The 19,618-nt window shown below is 40.1% G+C and overlaps 1 protein-coding gene across 1 annotated transcript in view; it reads right to left on the bottom strand.

Annotated features, from left to right (window-relative positions):
• Positions 1 to 19,618, bottom strand: part of SLC11A1 (solute carrier family 11 member 1) — a 42,901-nt gene that overhangs the window by 4,733 nt on the left and 18,550 nt on the right. The window contains exons 7-13 of the mRNA XM_063429264.1: positions 18,597 to 18,664; positions 14,966 to 15,121; positions 9,004 to 9,162; positions 6,777 to 6,863; positions 5,375 to 5,494; positions 2,660 to 2,809; positions 1,445 to 1,518 (exon numbers count right to left, since the gene is read on the bottom strand). Coding sequence (XP_063285334.1) covers positions 1,445 to 1,518; positions 2,660 to 2,809; positions 5,375 to 5,494; positions 6,777 to 6,863; positions 9,004 to 9,162; positions 14,966 to 15,121; positions 18,597 to 18,664 — 814 coding nt within the window. The remainder of the gene's footprint in view (positions 1 to 1,444; positions 1,519 to 2,659; positions 2,810 to 5,374; positions 5,495 to 6,776; positions 6,864 to 9,003; positions 9,163 to 14,965; positions 15,122 to 18,596; positions 18,665 to 19,618) is intronic.

The raw sequence follows: 19,618 nt of genomic DNA, 5'->3' as shown, positions 1-19,618 counted from the left end.
TAGCTATCTGTCACTGTGCACAGATATCTGATACTATAGTGCATGTGGTTATCTGTCACTGCACACATCTATCTGATTCTGTAATGCATGTGGCTATCTGTCACTGAGCACAGCTATCTGATACTGTAATGCCTGTGGCTATCTGTCACTGCACACAGCTATCTGATACTGTAATGCATGTGGCTATCTGTCACTGAGCACAGCTATCTGATACTGTAATGCCTGTGGCTATCTGTCACTGCACACAGCTATCTGATACTGTAATGCCTGTGGCTATCTGTCACTGCACACAGCTATCTGATACTGTAATGCATGTGGCTATCTGTCACTGAGCACAGCTATCTGATACTGTAATGCCTGTGGCTATCTGTCACTGCACACAGCTATCTGATACTGTAATGCATGTGGCTATCTGTCACTGAGCACAGCTATCTGATACTGTAATGCCTGTGGCTATCTGTCACTGCACACAGCTATCTGATACTGTAATGCATGTGGCTATCTGTCACTGAGCACAGCTATCTGATACTGTAATGCCTGTGGCTATCTGTCACTGCACACAGCTATCTGATACTGTAATGCCTGTGGCTATCTGTCACTGCACACAGCTATCTGATACTGTAATGCATGTGGCTATCTGTCACTGAGCACAGCTATCTGATACTGTAATGCCTGTGGCTATCTGTCACAGCACACAGCTATCTGATACTGTAATGCATGTGGCTATCTGTCACTGAGCACAGCTATCTGATACTATAATGCCTGTGCATATCTGTCACTGCACACAGCTATCTGATACTATAATGCATGTGGCTATCTGTCACTAAGCACAGCTATCTGATACTATAATGCCTGTGGCTATCTGTCACTGAGCACAGCTATCTGATACTGTAATGCCTGTGGCTATCTGTCACTGCACACAGCTATCTGATACTGTAATGCATGTGGCTATCTGTCACTGAGCACAGCTATCTGATACTATAATGCCTGTGGCTATCTGTCACTGCACACAACTATCTGATACTGTAATGCATGTGGCTATCTGTCACTGAGCACAGCTATCTGATACTATAATGCCTGTGCATATCTGTCACTGCACACAGCTATCTGATACTATAATGCATGTGGCTATCTGTCTCTAAGCACAGCTATCTGATACTATAATGCATGTGGCTATCTGTCACTGCACACAGCTATCTGATACTATAATGCATGTGGCTATCTGTCACTAAGCACAGCTATCTGATACTGTAATGCATGTGGCTGTCACTGAGCACATATTGTTGCCATGTTTACTGTGCTGTCCTATAAAGCATGTTCTGTTAACACTTATCACATTATAAAGGGCTATTCCCCAGACAATGAATTAAGCAATATCTGCCCTCTCCCTATACATTCCTTCACAGGACATAGATTGAGTTACTACGTTGCTGGATGGACTTACACGCCATTGACGAAATCCTGCATCAGTGGGCGCATGCTGGTAAATGTCAGCACTGGCAACAAAGCAAAGGGCAGCTGGAAGGCAAACAGTGACAATCAGAGCCCAGAAAGGTGAGACGCACACCATGCTTTTATATAAAAGAAAAATATATAACTGCTCAGCCTGGCCCTTCTACTCATACGGAGCACTCCCGGTATAGTGGGTGTATATATCTGCTGTTCTGGTAGTTTCCTTCATGAAAATAGATGAATGAAGCAACTGCAAAAACTAATACAGGCTACTGTTCCAGACAAACGGCTTCATTCATGTTATTTCATGAATATAGCTGGTTGTTGTTGAAGAACAAAGTGTCAGGGAATGCCTTACACCAAAACCTCTGCTTTAAACGTGGTGAATATTTTATTGTAAGTATCTCTTTGTTTAAAAAAATGATATGATCTAACAGTACAGTAGGCTTATATCAAACCTTTATCAAACCGCACATTGATGTATTACTCCTTGGTTGTGAGAAAAGATTAAAGGGGAATCAGACCTTCCAAGATGTTTAATGTTATGTTTACTAACATCCTATATTTAACAGATGTGTTTTTGTGAGGAATGAAAAGCAAAAGTAAATTTAAAAATTCCCACAGTTCTATTTACTTGTATCTTCAAATGGAACGCCTACATCTCCCAGTCAACTGTTTGCCATTTCCTGTCATTGCACATAGTATGTAAATCGGGAGAACCCGAAAAAATGCACTGTGTGCCCTAGCTGGGCTGGGACTGACTGCATTATATCAATTGCAAAAGCTTTCATTTACATTTAAAAGTAAAAAAACGAGCATCACATGATAAAAAAAAAACACGTGGCAATTGTCAATGCTGTATTCAATTTTGTAATTTATCTTCAGGCACCTCCTAAAAATATGAGTATCCCTTTAAAAGTGGTTATGGTTCTATCTTACATTTGTGAAACCCCTTTTGGGATATTGGAGATGAATAGAGAACACGTCCCAAAGGAGAGATAAATACCGGTAAGTAGGATTAACTAAATCTATAATACTAGAAACGCAATGGGCTGCTATCACATATTGATGAATTTTGGTTTTGTAGTAAATTGACATTTAGGTATAGTTTTATTTAGGAAGGCTGGAGTGATAACATGTTAGCTCTACCAAAGAAGGACGTGTAAATCTATCAGCAGGCTATGTGATTATTTTACAGATTAACTACCAGTATGCTTTGTAGAACATTCAGAAAATCGTTCATTCCCGACAGATGCTCTACGTCTTTAAAAGCGGCCACAAATACGGTGGGAATAATGGCGAAGGATCTGGTGAAGAGCACACGGTAGAACCTGGACCATTTTAGGTTTAAGAAGCCCTGAAAGAAAGACTGAGGTTAGGGTCGAGAAGACCATGAGTCTGTTAGGCTGCAGGGGATCTGAGAATAATACATTTCTGTAGCAGAGACTACATCTCCCAGAATGCTTGGAAGTTTAAAAGCTTAGCTCAGTTGGTTAATAAACCAAATGTGGAACATGTTCCTAGTGAAGCGCAAATACCCATTGATATTTCTGAGGTTGATTAAACGAACCGCATTGAGTTGAGTAATAACAAGCGCTGGACAAGCATGAATACTAAAGAATTTCTTAAACGTTATTCCTTTCATAAAACACTTGTATTGGTTAGAGTAACCTTTGGTGTCCTAATACACTCCCCAAAATAAAAAAAAATAAAGTTAAAATTCACCTCCATCCTGCACCAGCGTTTCATAGTAAATTGTCGCACATACAGACTCTGCGCACCATGACCATTTTGAATCATTGAAGTGATCGTAGTGCTCGGACTAACCCTTTGATTATTTTTGTTACATGTAGAGAATTAACAATTAATTAGGGTGTAATGTAGTTTACATCCAATTTGTGGTGGTGCTACCTGCTAGTAAACCGCAATATAAAGAGAACAAACGCTTTGTTATTTATTATTACTTAAATATCCTTGAGGTTCTGTTATTTATTTATTTATTTTGCTGGGGAAAAAACTCAACATACATACACATAAATAGTTATACATTAAAGGCAATTCCAAAACATATTTTATACAATCCTATACAAAAATCCTAATCACCGTATTTACATATAAATTTTGTATTTTAGAAACATTGCATCTTTCGCATAGCATTAGACAGTCAGACACAGTTAACAAAATGTTAAAGCGGCTCTGTCACCCCCTCTTCCAAAACGAGTATTTCATAGAGATAGAATATTTATGAAATACTCACATTACTGTTAAAATTTCACCGAAATTCCAACCCACTCAAAATATATACTGAGACAAAGTAGGAACATCGTGTTTTTCCTTTGCTTAACATGCTTGCCATTTCCCCCACTTGTCACCAGTGGAAAAAAAAGCTCTTTATTTTGAGGATCTCGCGGGATCTTCCATAGACCTCAATGCTGTAATCTCGCACATACCTGAGAGTACAGCGCTGACGTTGGCTCCATGCAGCTGAACAGGACAGTGTGAAAGAGTATGGCAATTCCCCCCCGAGGGGCAGGCTCAGTAAGTAAAACCTACCTGCTCCTGCCACCTATGGCCACCGGACCCCTATATGTCACCATTGGGAGTCTTAGCAAATTATATAAAGACCCCAGACTGTGATACAGCAGCTTTAATTGGTAAAACTAACTTGGAGACGATCAGTCAATCAGCCACTAGAGGGAGCATTCACACCATAAACCAGATTTGTTCAATTAGTGTTTTTCCAGCTACACACAGACTGCAAAAAACACAATTATTCCCTTTAATCAGCCTCCCAGTGTAATAAATGCGGCATACACAGAGTTAAACCCCTTTGCTGCCGGGGTGTAATGTCACGTCATTGGGGCGTCTGTATCCAGCCCGGAACAAGAGTCATCTAGACTGACTAATGTGAATTCTGTGCAAGTATATCTAACAGCAGCTCAGACAGCCAGTGGCGGCATGGTCCCCTCTCCGTGCCACCCATGTTCTCCCCTCGTCAGTCTCCTGGTAACTAGTGATGTTAGTGTATAAGGATCGGGCTGATGGGAGAACTTGGAATCGGCACTGGACTGAAGGTTTGTTTACGTTCCTTTTTATTTTAAAGCTTTGATTGGGGAAGACCAGCACAGCGAGGGTTACTCTATCCAAAACCAGAGATGGGTTAAACATTGTATTTTGGTTGGGGTTGCCCACTGTGCCCTATCGGCAGTGTGAGCCTAGTTCTCAGTGTGTCAGAGCCCTAATTCTCTGTTTTATCAGTTTGTGTAGTTGTTACTAAATGGGATTATGGGAACTGAACAGCTAGTTTTACCGGATATAACGCTATCTGCTCTCCATGTTTACAGAAAGTAAAACGTGCTCAGTAGGTAATGAGAAAGTGGAATGGTGACTATAATGAGGAGGTGAGATAATAATATGATAAGACCTGGGCTGGCTGTGAATTGCCATCTGTGGAACACAAGCTTTAACACCCTTAGCCTTAGGCCTGGACTTCACATAAGCAGAACTAGCAGCTTAGTAACGCTCCATATTTCTCAGGAGGAGTGAGACACATACCTTCCAAGTGTCCCTATTTAGGAGAGACAGTCCCTACAGATACATTGTTCTTGTTCTAAATTACATTTTACTTCTATAAATTGTTATTAGTCAGAAAAGCCCTGGCCACTCCCCCACTCACTCAGAAAAGCCTTGGCTATTCCCCCACTCACACCCCTAAAATTAAACTGTCCCCCTCTGTCCATGTGAAATGTTTGAAGGCATGAGAGGCCGGCTAAAGGTTATCCATTAAAACCCCTTGCCCATTACAGTATCTCCACCTGGTGGAGGCTTAAAATAAAAACCAAATTTGGGGATGATTAGTAGTGATGAGAGTTATGTGTTATACCAATCCTAATAAAATAGGGTTACACCTGTGTTCACTTACCTCCATCACAAACTGCCCTGCGTAGGTCCCTGTCATTGTAGAGCTCTGACCGGCTGCCAGAATTCCCACCGCCCAGATGTAGAGAGCCGCAGGTCCGAAGAAGCAGCCCAGGATGACCCCCTGTGTGGACAGACACGGTGTAATAATGGCACAATTTAAATCCCGCCCACAGTGCATGTCACTGCTAGGAACCCAAAGATAACGCCTGTCTGGCTAAGGCTCGCAGGTATTATTGTCAGGAATTCAAATTAGCCGAACTGGACAAACTCTCCAGGTCAACAATGTCTCCAGTTCACCTATTGCAGCTTATAATTTGAAAAATCACTTGCAGGACTATTCATTAAAGTGAGAACTGCCAGAAGTTCAAACAGAGTTATCTAGTTAACCACTAGATCAGTGATGCCCTAAAGGTAGACCCCCAGATGTTGTAGAACTACAACTCCCATGATGCATTAAAACATCTGGGGATCTACCTTTAGGAGATCCATGCATTAGATCATCGTAATCTCTGTTCCACCACCATAATGGCTGGCTGTGCATCATGGGTTATGTAGTACACAAGCATGCCAAGGTTATCCATCACTAACCAATATCAAGGAAAAAATAGGAAACTGAAAAAGCACTGTAGCTTTAAGTAGAACACAGAAATTAGCAGATATAAATGTTTTCTAAACAGATAGACAGACAAAACTATTCAAGTTTTAACCCACTGCAAACACAGATACTGATACATTATAACGAAAAGAATGCAAACCGGAACTGAAACGCAATATTTTATTTGAAAACACTGAGATAGCAGTAATACGAGGGCTTACATGCTTTCTGTCTCAATGTGGGAAAATCCCAGGAGGTCCTGCACGAGGAACCCATTTCTGTACATTGTGAGTATGTGCAATTTCAAACAATAAAAGTACATACTGCTTTTCTGGACGTGGAGAACAAATAACATTGGGTTTGTTCACTAAAAAGGTCATTAAAAATAAATAAATTGCAAAATGAATATTTTTTTTTTGATTCACCATATTCTTGTTTAGTAACCAAAACATTGTTTTCTTTTTTTTGGCTGTCAATCAGAAAATGCATCCTGTTACTTCCTGGTTTGGTTAACTCAGTGGAGATAAACTCAAGTGGCAGCAATTGCCCAGAGCACCTTCCTTGCAAAGACTTCCCATTGAGCTGCATTGGGAAGTCTGTGATTGGACAGATACAGAAAGTGTGGGCTGGGTTAGAAGGGGAGGGTTTGCAAAGGCTGCAGAAAAAAATTCTGCAGGTTTTGCAATTTGATTTTAGATATAACCCCCAAAAAATGCATACTGAAATGCATGCATTTAGGGTATATCTGCTAAACAGGCATTTTAAAAAACTATTTTGGTAGTGGAGTGTTTCTTTAAGTCATACAAACCCCGTTGTAGATGTCGACAGATAAAGTTTCGTTGTTATCAGGAAATACTCCAGTGTGCGGGCTGCTGCTGTTTAGGCAAACTTCGTGCTGAAACACAAAAAAAGGAGATGTTACACTGTGAGGAGGTGAGAGTGTGAGCCAGTGAGGGACGGGCTTGTGAGATACTGAGTGTCAGACAGTGAGTGTGTCAGACAGTGAGTGTGTGAGTCGGTGAGTGTGTGAGTTGGTGATTATGTGATGGGTAAATGTGTCCTCAGTGAGCATGCGGGCAACTCAGTAGAATGGAGTTTGTCATTAAATTTCCATTAAGGTGAAACGAGCAAGACGTTTTTTTTACGCTTATTTATTAAATTAAACGTTTGAAAGCTATGAAAATATAGAATATTGCCTACATTTTGTGATATGGTGATATTTCTTAGATGCACTCTATTGGTGATATTTCTTAGATGCAAAACCCAACACCCAGAATATCCAGTAATGGCATTGGCGGTTGGTCATTTAACATCACTGAATTCGTGACACTGGTTTGAAGTTTGGAACAAGGATAAGACATCTGTTTTTTATATCTGATTGCATTATATTTTCATGCGACATACTGAAGAATTCTATATATATGACCCAAGGCAAGCCATTTTTTATCTACATAGGTAGAATTTATTTTACAGAAAAGAATTAAATAGAATTTCTGATGAATTTTTAGAATGACTGTAAAATTGTGTAGCTGTGCAATACAGCAGGATGCAATACAGCAGGATGACGACATAGAACAAATAAACAACATACACACACAAAATATACAAAACACAGCCTTAAAGGAACACTATAGGGTTATAAACACAAACAGGTATTCCTGACCCTATAGTTTTAAAACCACCATTTAGCCCACCCTGGCCCCCACCCTTGCCCCCTTCCTCCCTAAATATTGTAAAATCTTACTAGTATTTTAGTCTGCAGCTGCTGCTGCCCCTGATCTGCCTGATTGTCTGACATCATCAGAAGTGATTCTCTGAGCCAATCACAATGCTCCCCCATAGGATTGGTTGAGATTGTAAACGAGGCAGAGCCAGCATAAGTCAAACAGCGTCTCCACTGAATTAATGTATATCTGAGGAAAGTTCAGTGTCCGCATGCAGAGGGTGGAGACACTGAATGGCAGTCACACTGTGCAGCACTGCCACAGGAAGCACCTCTAACAGCCATCTAAGGAGTGGCCAGTGAAGTTATCACTAGGCTATAATGTAAACACTGCATTTTCTCTGAAAAGACAGTGTTTACTGCAAAAAGCCTGAAGTGAATGATTCTACTCACCAGAAACAAATACAATAAGCTGTAGTTGTTCTGGTGACTAAAGTGTCCCTCTAATGTTAAAATTTCAAATCTACCTTGAAATTAATTCCTGACAGTTCACAGTTTAGTAAATAACTCTATTTTGTAATAAACTAAACTAGGAATTTGTGGTTAAAGGCATTTTTAGAGTGGAACAGCAGAGCTTTAACATTGGCTGAGTTGAAGAATTTGTTTTGATTTTTTTTGTTCCCAGCTGGCCCGTTTCCCAGTTCAGTGAATAGCCACAACCGTTTAGTGTATAAATATAAAATTATGACACAGTGAACTCAAGATGTTATATTAATGTTTTTTTTATAAATATAAAATTATATAAATTATTAAAAATAATTCACAATGTGTTTATGATTGGTGCTATTAGTAATAGCAACACAAATGTTCCTGTAATAATTACTTTAGAATAAATATGTTCATTTTCGGAATTTGAAGACCTTTCTAAATCATGTTACACAACTCATATTCCAAACCGGTGTCATCTCACTGAGCTTTAGAGTGTCTACGAGAAATCTCCTGAATTATTGTAAGAGAAAAACTGATTGATCCTCAGCACAGGAGCTGAAAGTATATACATATATATATATATAGATCCACCCATTTATGATATTTACAAAAAACTCACAACTAGTAAATCACTACTCTTGTAAAATGCTTTATATATTTATATATTACATTTATATTTGCTTTATTTATATAAACTACAACACACCAAATGTTAATTTTCAAGATAGATCCTCTTTAATATACACAGTGATAATTCCTTGGCCAATGAGCTGACACTCTCCATGGCATGTTTATGTATAAAGTACTATTTATATGGTGCATCTAGGTAGGAATAAGAATTATTACAATGGGTGCAATGTCCCAGAAAGTCACGGTTACTTACTGCGTCGTGATTGGTCTTGTTGTAAAATGCCTCTGCAAACACAGCCATAACGAAGAGATTAATAAGGAAGGAGACAAAGAGTGCTATCGTTGCTTCGATAATGAAATACATGTTGGCTTCGCTCACCTCCTGCTTCTTTGAGCGATCCACGACTCTAGACTGAGGATATAAGAAGACATTATCTCAACATTCCAAACCTGTCCTCCAATTCAAAATGGCTGCCATCAAACAGTCACTTGGTTAAATAGTTACTGCATTGTAAGATGAGCAGGAAGAAGAATTTCCATAAATCTTATGGTGATCTTCAGCTGGTCAATCCACTCCCCCCCCCCCCCCCCCCCAAAAGAGAGGTTATTAATTAATCTAATTATGAATCAAAGAGGGCATCACGTGATTTTCATGCATTTGATTGCATAAAACAAGTTAAAACCAGCTCTTCAAATTAACATAGAAATCTTACAAACAAATACATGGGTTCTGACTATAGTAAAACCTTTTGGTTAAAACAAACAACAACAACAAAAACATTTTACGAAACTGTGAGTTTTTACAGAAAACTGGGTGTTGATGAAGGAATTCCAGATTTGTAACCCAAAACAGCTCATAATTGCTATTTACTGAGCACATTTACATTCCTTTTTTTGGCTTCCTTTTTTGACGGTCAGAGCACAAATAATGAAAACTGGATGGCATGTTTGTTATTGGGATGTTTTGTGCACAATATTCATATTTGCCAATGATTCAGCATTTATATCTGAAGTAGCACATTTCCCCTTTTATTTCCTATTACTGAATTTGACATCATCACACATAGCGTACATAACTGTATCTTCAGAGCAGGGCCAGACTGGCCCACTGGGATACCGGGAGTTTTCCCGGTGGGCCGCAGCACCTGGGGCTGGCAGGAAGCCCTAATGTTTTATTTAAATAATTTTTCCCTCAGACCGTGAGAGCATCTGTCCGTCCGAGGGAATTCAGGAGGCAGGGGCTGGGGCCTGGTGCTGCCGCATTAAGGCTGCTGACGCCAGGAGGGAGCACTGAGTCTCCCTTCCTAATTACTAGCACCTTCCTCAGCACGTGTGCCCTGGCCCAGCATGTAAGCTCTGCCCCACATGTAAGCTCCACCCCTGTACGGAAGCACCGCCCCCCACATAAGCCCGGCCTCTCGCACTCAAGCAGCGGACCTTGCTGCAGGAAGAGGCCTAAAAATGGCCTCCTAGAGAAAACGTCATCTCCCACATCCTCCAGTGCCGGGTAGGGTTTAAATACTGTGTCTGTAGTGAGTGTGTGTTTGTGTCAGTAAATGTGTGTGTGTATGTGTGTGTGTGTGCCAGTGAGCTTGTGTATAGTGAGCATGTGTGTTTTAATGATCTTATATGTTAGTGAGCTTGTGAGTGTTGTGTCACTGAGCTTGTTTGTAGTGAGCATGTATGTGTGTGTGTCAGTGGACTTGTCTGTAGTATGTATGTGTGTGCGTGTGTGTGTGTGTGTGCCAGGGAGCTTGGGTGTACTGAATGTGTGTGTCAGTGAGACTGTCTGTGCCTGCATTTGAGTATACTTACTGTATAATATTTTTTTCCCTGAAAGGACCAATTTATTGAATTAAAAAAGAAACATACCGGTGCCTGACTGGATAGCGGAGCAGGAGGGCTGTCTGTAGTGCTGATCGGGCAGCTCCGTGCGGCTCCTGATAGAGGAAATTACATCATGTGTCAAAAGGTCAGGGGGCCGTGGGGAGCTGCCTGGTCTGTGTTGGAGGCAGCACTTCAGTGAGAGACAGCATGCTCCAGGGAGAAACAGCATGCTCCAGTGCTGCTGGGAGAAGGATTAACCCCTCTGGCCAAAGGAGACAATCGTCCATGAGATCTCCATCTACACCATTGCCAAATGGAGAAACTGCATGTTTTCGACAAGAGAAGAAAGAGCCAATCTCAACTTCAGAAAATGGCTTATCCAGTACAAAGCAAGCACATTGTAACTCACAGGCTACTTTATTTTGGGGGGAAAGCCACGAGAAATTAAATGAAACGATAATCTCAGAACCAATTCCTGGATGGGAAGGTCAGAATATCCAAACATACGGCAGTATTGCCATTCTTCCTTGGCAGTCATGCAGATGAACCAAACTCAGGAGTTTGAATGCTTTTTGGTTCTGTTTCCTTTTCACTTGCTGATCTTGACGATGGATCATCAAGAAAGGAGATTTGTTTACCAGGGACTTCTGCCTCTTTCTGGAATGAGAGTGATTTGCGCTAACACAAGTGCAGGCCACACCTTGCAAATCAGTGGGCCGATGATAGAACCTCGTCAAGTTTCTTGTCTCACTGCCAATGAGAGGAATAGCTGGATATCTTCACTACGGCACCACATCCATGAAGCCAATTTCTATTATCCTGCTATTTTTTCCCTCCATCAGCATATTGCCTTATGTGGTGCCATGTGACAATGTGTGGAAGAAGAGAAAACTGATTAAATATTTGACATGTTGCCCTATTCAGAAATGGGAAGGCAAAGCAATTCAGCACTTGGGCAATACCATTTTTCTCTTCATGGTTCGAGTGGCTCACACTATAGATTCGGACTTTAAAGATCGCCTTTTAGTATTGTTCCCAGATTACTTGGTATTCCTTTCTGTAGACACAGAGAAAACAACTGTAACGCACCAGGGTACTCTTCCACTTAATGCAATTCATGTCAAGGAAGGTCTAACCTGGAACGGAAGATTGGAGTTCCAAATCGCAGGTGATCTTATGGAGCCAATCTTAGTGTTTTGTTTTACTTCCCATGATTACAATAAATGGATTTTCCATCTACAAAAGCCAGAACAAGAAAGCGGTGGTATTAGTCTGCATCCACCACCATCCGTTCCTTTTAAATACAGAAAACGATAAGAACAAACAGATTTTTCTGGACGGATTTACAGTTTTTTACTGAAAACATTCAGAAACCGACAGTCTCCTGTGCAAAACTATAAGGTGGGATATTGAAACTCAATCTGAAAAACGTCCAAATGTCTTGTCAATCCTTCAGTGTTTGGATAAGCGTAAACTTTCATGAACTGAGTGAGCGTGTCATGGGTTATCTTTTACTACTCAAAAGGAAGCGGAGGGCCGTCATATTTTTAATGTCAGACCGAAAGAGAAGTGAGTCTTTTAATATGTGAAATCTTGAAGAGGACCTGCAGTGCATTAATCGACCCCTTTTGCTCTTCAAACTTTAAAACATGTTAAAGGGCTGATCATCCAGTTTTATTCAACGCAATCCTTTTTCAAAATGAACTACACTGTTTGCTTGAGAATGGTTTTACGTGTTTTATCAATGGTCAGACATAAGCTATTAAAACAAAAAATGTCTATGTGTATGCTGTAAAAACTACCTTCAGAAACAGTTTGCTGTGTATGAGTTATTAGCTGTAGACTATGGTATGTGTGGAAGGTTCTGCTTTGTGCTTTCTTGTGTCCTGCCCTACAGAATCTACTTAAATTGTGCAATTATTTATGTACCTGTTCTAAAGATACTGATCGGCTCGGATTGCATATACTCTGTAGGGTGGGAATAGAGAGAAATGTCCAGATACATTGTATCTATTTACACATTTCAGAAATGTATTTTCATTGAGACATTGTAAGCTCAAACAGTGTTTACCAGAATAAAGTTATAAACCATGTAAAAGTGTGTTCTAATAAACGAAGTAAAAAAAAAAAAACACATACCAATAATAGATTTTATTTATATATAATTTATTATTTTTATGTTTCTTTTTTAATTCAGTGATAATGTTACTGATTGATTCAGTTATAGTAATTGAATTTAGTACTTTATAAACATAGTGTGTGTGTGTATATATACAAACAAATCCAAAAGGTAGTCTGAACTCGAGGATTTCATTTAAAACTGAGCATTTATTTCTACACATAATAAAATAACATTTACATAAAGTGTTAGACGTGCATAAATGGCCAACGTTTCAGTCCCAGTCTGGGAGTTTTGTTGTACTGAGGAAACTCCCAGACTGGGACTGAAACGTCGGCCATTTATGCACATCTAACACTTTATGTAAATGTTATTTTTTTATGTGTAGAAATAAATGCTCAGTTTTAAAAGAAATCCTCGAGTGCAGACTACCTTTTGGATTTGTTTGTATGGACTTGTGATCACATAGTCTAGCACTCGGTATTAAGTGATTATATTAAAGCAGGAGTGCAAGGCAAGATTGAACTGTATATGTATGTATGTGTGTAGTACACATATATAGACACATATACATTACGTGGCACAAGGACTTATGGGGCTGGCATACATTTTTTTTCCAGGGCTGCTTTGAATTCCCAGTCTTGCCCTGCTTCAGAGACTGTGTGTATTTAACTGCTCTCAATAAAAATGTGCACTACTAATATCACCAGCACAATATAATGTGCTACGTGATAATTAGTGTTAAGAACACATAACCATGTATTTTTAATGACAGATCATTTGTGACTATATTTGCACAGTAATTACATTTACTGAGGCCTTGCTAACTGATTATTGAACTACTAGTGTTAAATGCATCTTAAAGGGACACTATAGTCACCAGAACAACTACAGCTTATTGGATTTGTTCTGATGCGTAGAATCATTATCTTCAAGCTTTTTGCTGTAAACACTGTCTTTTCAGAGAAAATGCAGTGTTTACATTACAGCCTACTGATAACTTCACTGGCCACTCCTCAGATGGCTGTTAGTGATCCTTCCTGGCTCATGGCTGCCTAAAATGCATCCAAACATTCCGTGTCTCCTCCCTCTGCATGCAGACACTGAACTTTCCTCATAGAGATTCATTGATTCAATGCATCTCTATGAGGAGATGCTGATTGGCCAGGGCTGTGTTTGAATCATGCTGGCTCTGCCCTTGATCTGCCTCTTTTTCAGTCTCAGCCAATCCTATGGGGAAGCATTATGATTGGATCAGACTACCACTTTTGACGATGTCAGCAGACTGCTTGTTTTTTGAGGCAAACAGCATGCAGAGTTCCAGCTTCTGGCTTGAATACAGTATGATTTTGCTATATTTATGGAGGCATGAGGGGCCCAGGGGGGCTAGATGGTGGTTTTAACACTATAGGGTCAGGAATACATGTTTGTGTTCCTGACCCTATAGTGATCCTTTAAGTAGCAATTATTTTTTTACATTTTTTTTTTTTTGCGTAATTTTTAGTACATACAGTATCACGCAATCAAACAGTCCATCTCAATTATTGTTGAACTACACGTTCATCTTAGCGGTAGATTTAGTATTAGTGGCGATTTCACTACTAACTTGCATAATTTAGGGCAAAATAGTAGATTTGAAAAATATCTCCAATAGTTAGTAAGTTTTATTTCCAAACTGGATATTTGGCCTAAAATGTACAAGTTTCTCTTTTTAGTGAATAATTACTTTCAGTCGCCGGAAGGGAACCATTTGAAAGTCTGATGCTGGATTTACTAAAAGAATTTAAATATAAACTCTGAGATAGCTTGGTTGATAGAGTTCCAGCTGTGGATGAATTTTTTTAATATCTAGACTAACTGTATGTGTCTTTAATGATTAAATACATTGATAAAATGATATGTCATATGATGAAGTTAATGTATAAGATGATGAACATGTTCCATTGAGTAACAAAGTAGTTATTGTGTTTTTATCACGCCTGTCTCATATCACGTAACTGCACAATACCGGTTGGGTTAGAACGTGATGTGTGTCAATGTTCTATGAGCTGTGGCTGCATCTAAATGTACATCTTTATATATTTAGTCACTACACTGGGATTTAGGGAAAATTTAGAAGATACTTGCACCTTTTAGGCCAAATGAACAGAAGATGCTGAGTTATAGAATGTGTTTACTCTTTTTGCAATTCCATTTCTCATCCCTCCAAAATCCCTGGGTTTTAATAAAACATAAAGTGTATCAAATAAATTGCGTTTTTCAGACCTACCTTAACCAGAGAAGAATGCAGGTATATGTTGTGTGGCATGATGATTGCGCCAATGATGCCCACAGCTTGAAGGAGTTCAGGGGAGCCGCAGCCAGAGCAATAGGGGTAAAACATTCCCTTGATCACCTCTACTTGGTCCGGTGCTACTACTACGTACTGGGAGACAAAAAACACAGAGCACGTGAGATACTTTACATAGTTTACCTCTTGTATTAAAGGCACTTGGCACCACACATTTTAGCTTAATGAAGCAGTTTCAGTGTATAGATCGTGCCCCTGCTCAATTCTCATTAATTAGTTAAATTATTTTTGTTTATGTAGCCCTAGCCACACCTCCCCTGGCTGTGACTTACACAGCCTCCATGGAAAATTGGCTTAATTTCCAATCTTTTCTTACAGTATAGTGTGTTTACTTTAGAGGTTCTAATGTCCTGCTCTGTTAATTACATATTAGTTACACTTGTGACTCCTGCAGGCTCTAGCAAGCTATGAACAGAGCAGGAGATAAGATTTGTTAAAGATAAACACACTCAAAAGGTAAAACATGTTACATCTTTTTCAGGAAGGGTGTAGGAAGGCTGGTGAGTCTCAGCCAGGGGAGGTGTGGCTAGGGTGGCATAAACAAAGGGATTTAACTCTGAAAATGGCACAGAATTGAGCAGTAATACTGCAGGGGCATGTTCTATACACCAAAACAAGTAATGCATAATGTAGGGGTATAATTCTCACTATATATAGTTTTACAGAAATAAATCCTGTCAGAGGGAAAACACTGTCTAACCACAAAACAACAATGTCTTAAGCGGACTATTTGCTATATGTTACTGAAAGGGTTGATAGGATGACTGGACAGCATTCTCTGTGTATTAAGACAAGTTCAGAGGATAAATTATCTAAAAAAATGTTACCTAAATATAAGTAACTAAGAAGCAGAAAATAGAAATAGCCTTAAAAACACGAGCTAACAATTAGTATTAGCATACTAGCATTAGTATTTCTGCTGACAGAGTTAATTCTCTACATACTGAGTGGTTGAGAAACTCCTCGTAGTTCATAGATTTTATCTCCAAATAATTCTCATTGGAAATGTGAATTGAGGCTGAATGAAGGTGAATTGAATCCAACCCTCCTTACAACTTGGATTCATATTTCAGTATATTTTGCATTCTTCCCGGTAGGGCTCTGCTGAGCATCTAAGATTGACCCCAGCGCATTTTACCGAAGGTTTAGTTTGATAATAAAATGTTTGTTTCAACGCTACGCCATGTAAAACCCAGCTCACAACTTAAAATATACAAAGAGCAAAAGGAAAATAAATTTTTTTTCTCAGCCTCTAATTTAACTAAAGCTGCTAGTAACACTCACCCAGTTGCACAATCAGAAAGGAAACAGACGTAAACCGGGGAATATCACTCCTTTAGCTATTTAGTATCATGAATTAGTATTTAGTATTTTATTTAGTACAATGTGTACCGTCCCTTTAACATTTAAGTCTCATGACCTAAAATCATGTGAAGAAACCTAGATATCGAACCTTTACCCTCATCAGTCATCAGAATGTTACACAGCTTTAAAGAGGAAGTCCCACTGCATTTAATTATTGTTACATCTTCAGAAACCACTGTTGGATAATAGTTTATTAGAAATATGGAAATGTGATTTTTATTACTTTCTAGCCCAGCCAATCTTCCCCTTCTTTCCTGTTATCCTTTATAAAGGAACACTCCAAGCACCATAACCACCGCAGTAAGTAGTAAAGCCGTTTGGTATGGTTTGAGCCGGGGTCCACCTCGTGCCGATCCCCACCTCTCTGCAGTGAGAGCTCCTCCTAGGATCTTCTGTTAACTATCCCGAGCTAAGCTCTGCATGCGGGGCCAGCTCATTGGCTGAAAGTGTCAGTTTGGGCGCTTGCTATGTGCGCTCAGATTCACACCTGCTCTCGTTATGGTATACTTGATCTTTATATTATACTACAAAGAGAGTCTTACATTCCCCTCCTTGTAATATTCATCTGCACTTGTAAATTATGCTCCCACCAGTAAGTGCAAATATAGCGCAGGGCCCAATCTAACATAAATCAGGAACGAGTAAACGAATATTCTGTATTTTTGTTACCAAATAATATCTTTAAAACAAATAATGATTTTTTAAAAATGTAATTTGAATGAACTTTACATGTGAATTAAAAAAGTCAACTCAAAAAGTTGCATTCAGCCAACGGCAGCCTTTTTTCTATATTTCAAGGCAATCTGTATCCTTTTAGTGGATAATGCAGTGGACTCAAAATCATGCCATCGAGTTACATAGTTACATAGTTACATAGTTACATAGAGTTGCACAATCTAATCTGCTTTTAGGAACTTGCTGGTCCGCGTGACAGTGTTGCAATATGTGTTTAGTAACTTTTTACATGGGTGATGCAGTTGGTATGATGTATTCAAAATCTAACATTTTATCTCTGTGGTATTTTTTATTTTTTTTATCCTTCCCTAAATTACACTTTCGAGCCTTTTCAATGAGTCATGTAAAGTCAATACCATAAGAACATTGAGATAAAGCCTTTTATATCTCACCTTCCTCTTCCTATTATAAGAGAATACTGAAAGAAAAAACAGCCACTGATCACTTCTTAACATCACAACCTATTTACTCCAGCGGACCAGTGAATAAGAGGATAGGTATATCCCACCTCACATTATATCCCCCAATTAAATGGTGTATAAGTGGAAAGCAAGTTTAAATGTGAAACAAATAAAAATACAGCAAGTGCAAAAATGGTCCTGGACTCCTGGAGGCCACAGAAATTGTTGCCCCTACTAATACTGAGGGCCCTACCATCACGTCGCAACTACCCAGATCCACAATGAGCGATCAGAGTCTTGCAGTTGTTACAGCATCCTGTGAGTGCCTCCCAACATTCCTGTCTAACTGGACAGTTACCTACACATGGGCCTATGATCATTTGACTTCCCACTACTGAGCATGTTCTACCTTTGATGGGATCCATCCATGGCCAAGTCTGAATCTCAGACATCCCACCGCTGGACTCTATCTCCACTGGGACACACACCAGCAGCCATGTCATTCAGATTCGCTTATGGTTTGTGTTGTTTTATTCACTTTGTCTCAATCCCATTCAATGTTAACGTCTGTACTCGTAACTAGTGTACTGACTGCTGAAAGTTCATTACGTGTTACATTCCACTACTTGTGTTTCCTGCCTTTAGCTATCTTACTCATAAAATTAGATATTTTCTATGTGCTAGCTCAGCCTCGACCAATTACGACATATACTTTTTATTGATATGCGGATTCCTGCTGTTGCCATTATTCATTCATTACATAAGTTATTATAATCTCAATAAAATATATGTATATATAAAAAAGAGATGGATAGAATAGAGCACAAAAACGAACAGATAGGAAGAAAAAAATCACAAAGAGAGAGAGAGAGTGTGTGTGTGTTACAATAAATACATAGAATGGAGAACAAATGAGGAAAAGAAAAATGGGGGAGGTGAGCAACTTTGAATAGAAAGTTTTAAAAAGTACAACAAGGAGTTATTAGATAGGGTTAAACTGCGGCTAGCACAGAAGAGGGGCTGAGGTAACTAAAATGGGACCTGCTTACCTCATATCCAAATGTAACGGCCATTATAGTGATTAAAAGGCCAAAAAAGGCTTCCAACTTTCTGAGACCTGCCAAGGACAAACACAGATCAGCCAGGGTGCAGGCTACCAAGGACAAACACAGATCAGCCAGGGTGCGGGCTACCAAGGACAAACACAGATCAGCCAGGGTGCAGGCTACCAAGGGCAAACACAGATCAGCCAGGGTGAGGGCTGCCAAGGACAAACACAGATCAGCCAGGATGCGGCTACCAAGGACAAACACAGATCAGCCAGGGTGCGGGCTACCAAGGACAAACACAGATCAGCCAGGGTGCAGGCTACCAAGGACAAACACAGATCAGCCAGGGTGAGGGCTACCAAGGACAAACACAGATCAGCCAGGGTGCAGGCTACCAAGGACAAACACAGATCAGCCAGGGTGCAGGCTACCAAGGACAAACACAGATCAGCCAGGGTGCAGGCTACCAAGGACAAACACAGATCAGCCAGGGTGAGGGCTACCAAGGACAAACACAGATCAGCCAGGGTGCGGGCTACCAAGGACAAACACAGATCAGCCAGGGTGCAGGCTACCAAGGACAAACACAGATCAGCCAGGGTGAGGGCTACCAAGGGCAAACACAGATCAGCCAGGGTGCGGGCTACCAAGGACAAACACAGATCAGCCAGGGTGCGGGCTACCAAGGACAAACACAGATGAGCCAGGGTGCGGGCTACCAATGACAAACACAGATCAGCCAGGGTGCAGGCTACCAAGGACAAACACAGATCAGCCAGGGTGCAGGCTACCAAGGACAAACACAGATCAGCCAGGGTGCGGGCTACCAAAGACAAACACAGATCAGCCAGGGTGCGGGCTACAAAGGACAAACACAGATCAGCCAGGGTGCAGGCTACCAATGACAAACACAGATCAGCCAGGATGCGGGCTACCAAGGACAAACACAGATCAGCCAGGGTGCGGGCTACCAAAGACAAACACAGATCAGCCAGGGTGCAGGCTACCAAGGACAAACACAG

This window comes from Pelobates fuscus, chromosome 8 (assembly GCF_036172605.1).
Source record: "Pelobates fuscus isolate aPelFus1 chromosome 8, aPelFus1.pri, whole genome shotgun sequence".
NCBI lineage: Eukaryota > Metazoa > Chordata > Amphibia > Anura > Pelobatidae > Pelobates > Pelobates fuscus.
Note: the sequence above shows the minus strand (reverse complement) of the source record. Positions and strands in the feature narration are given on the sequence as shown.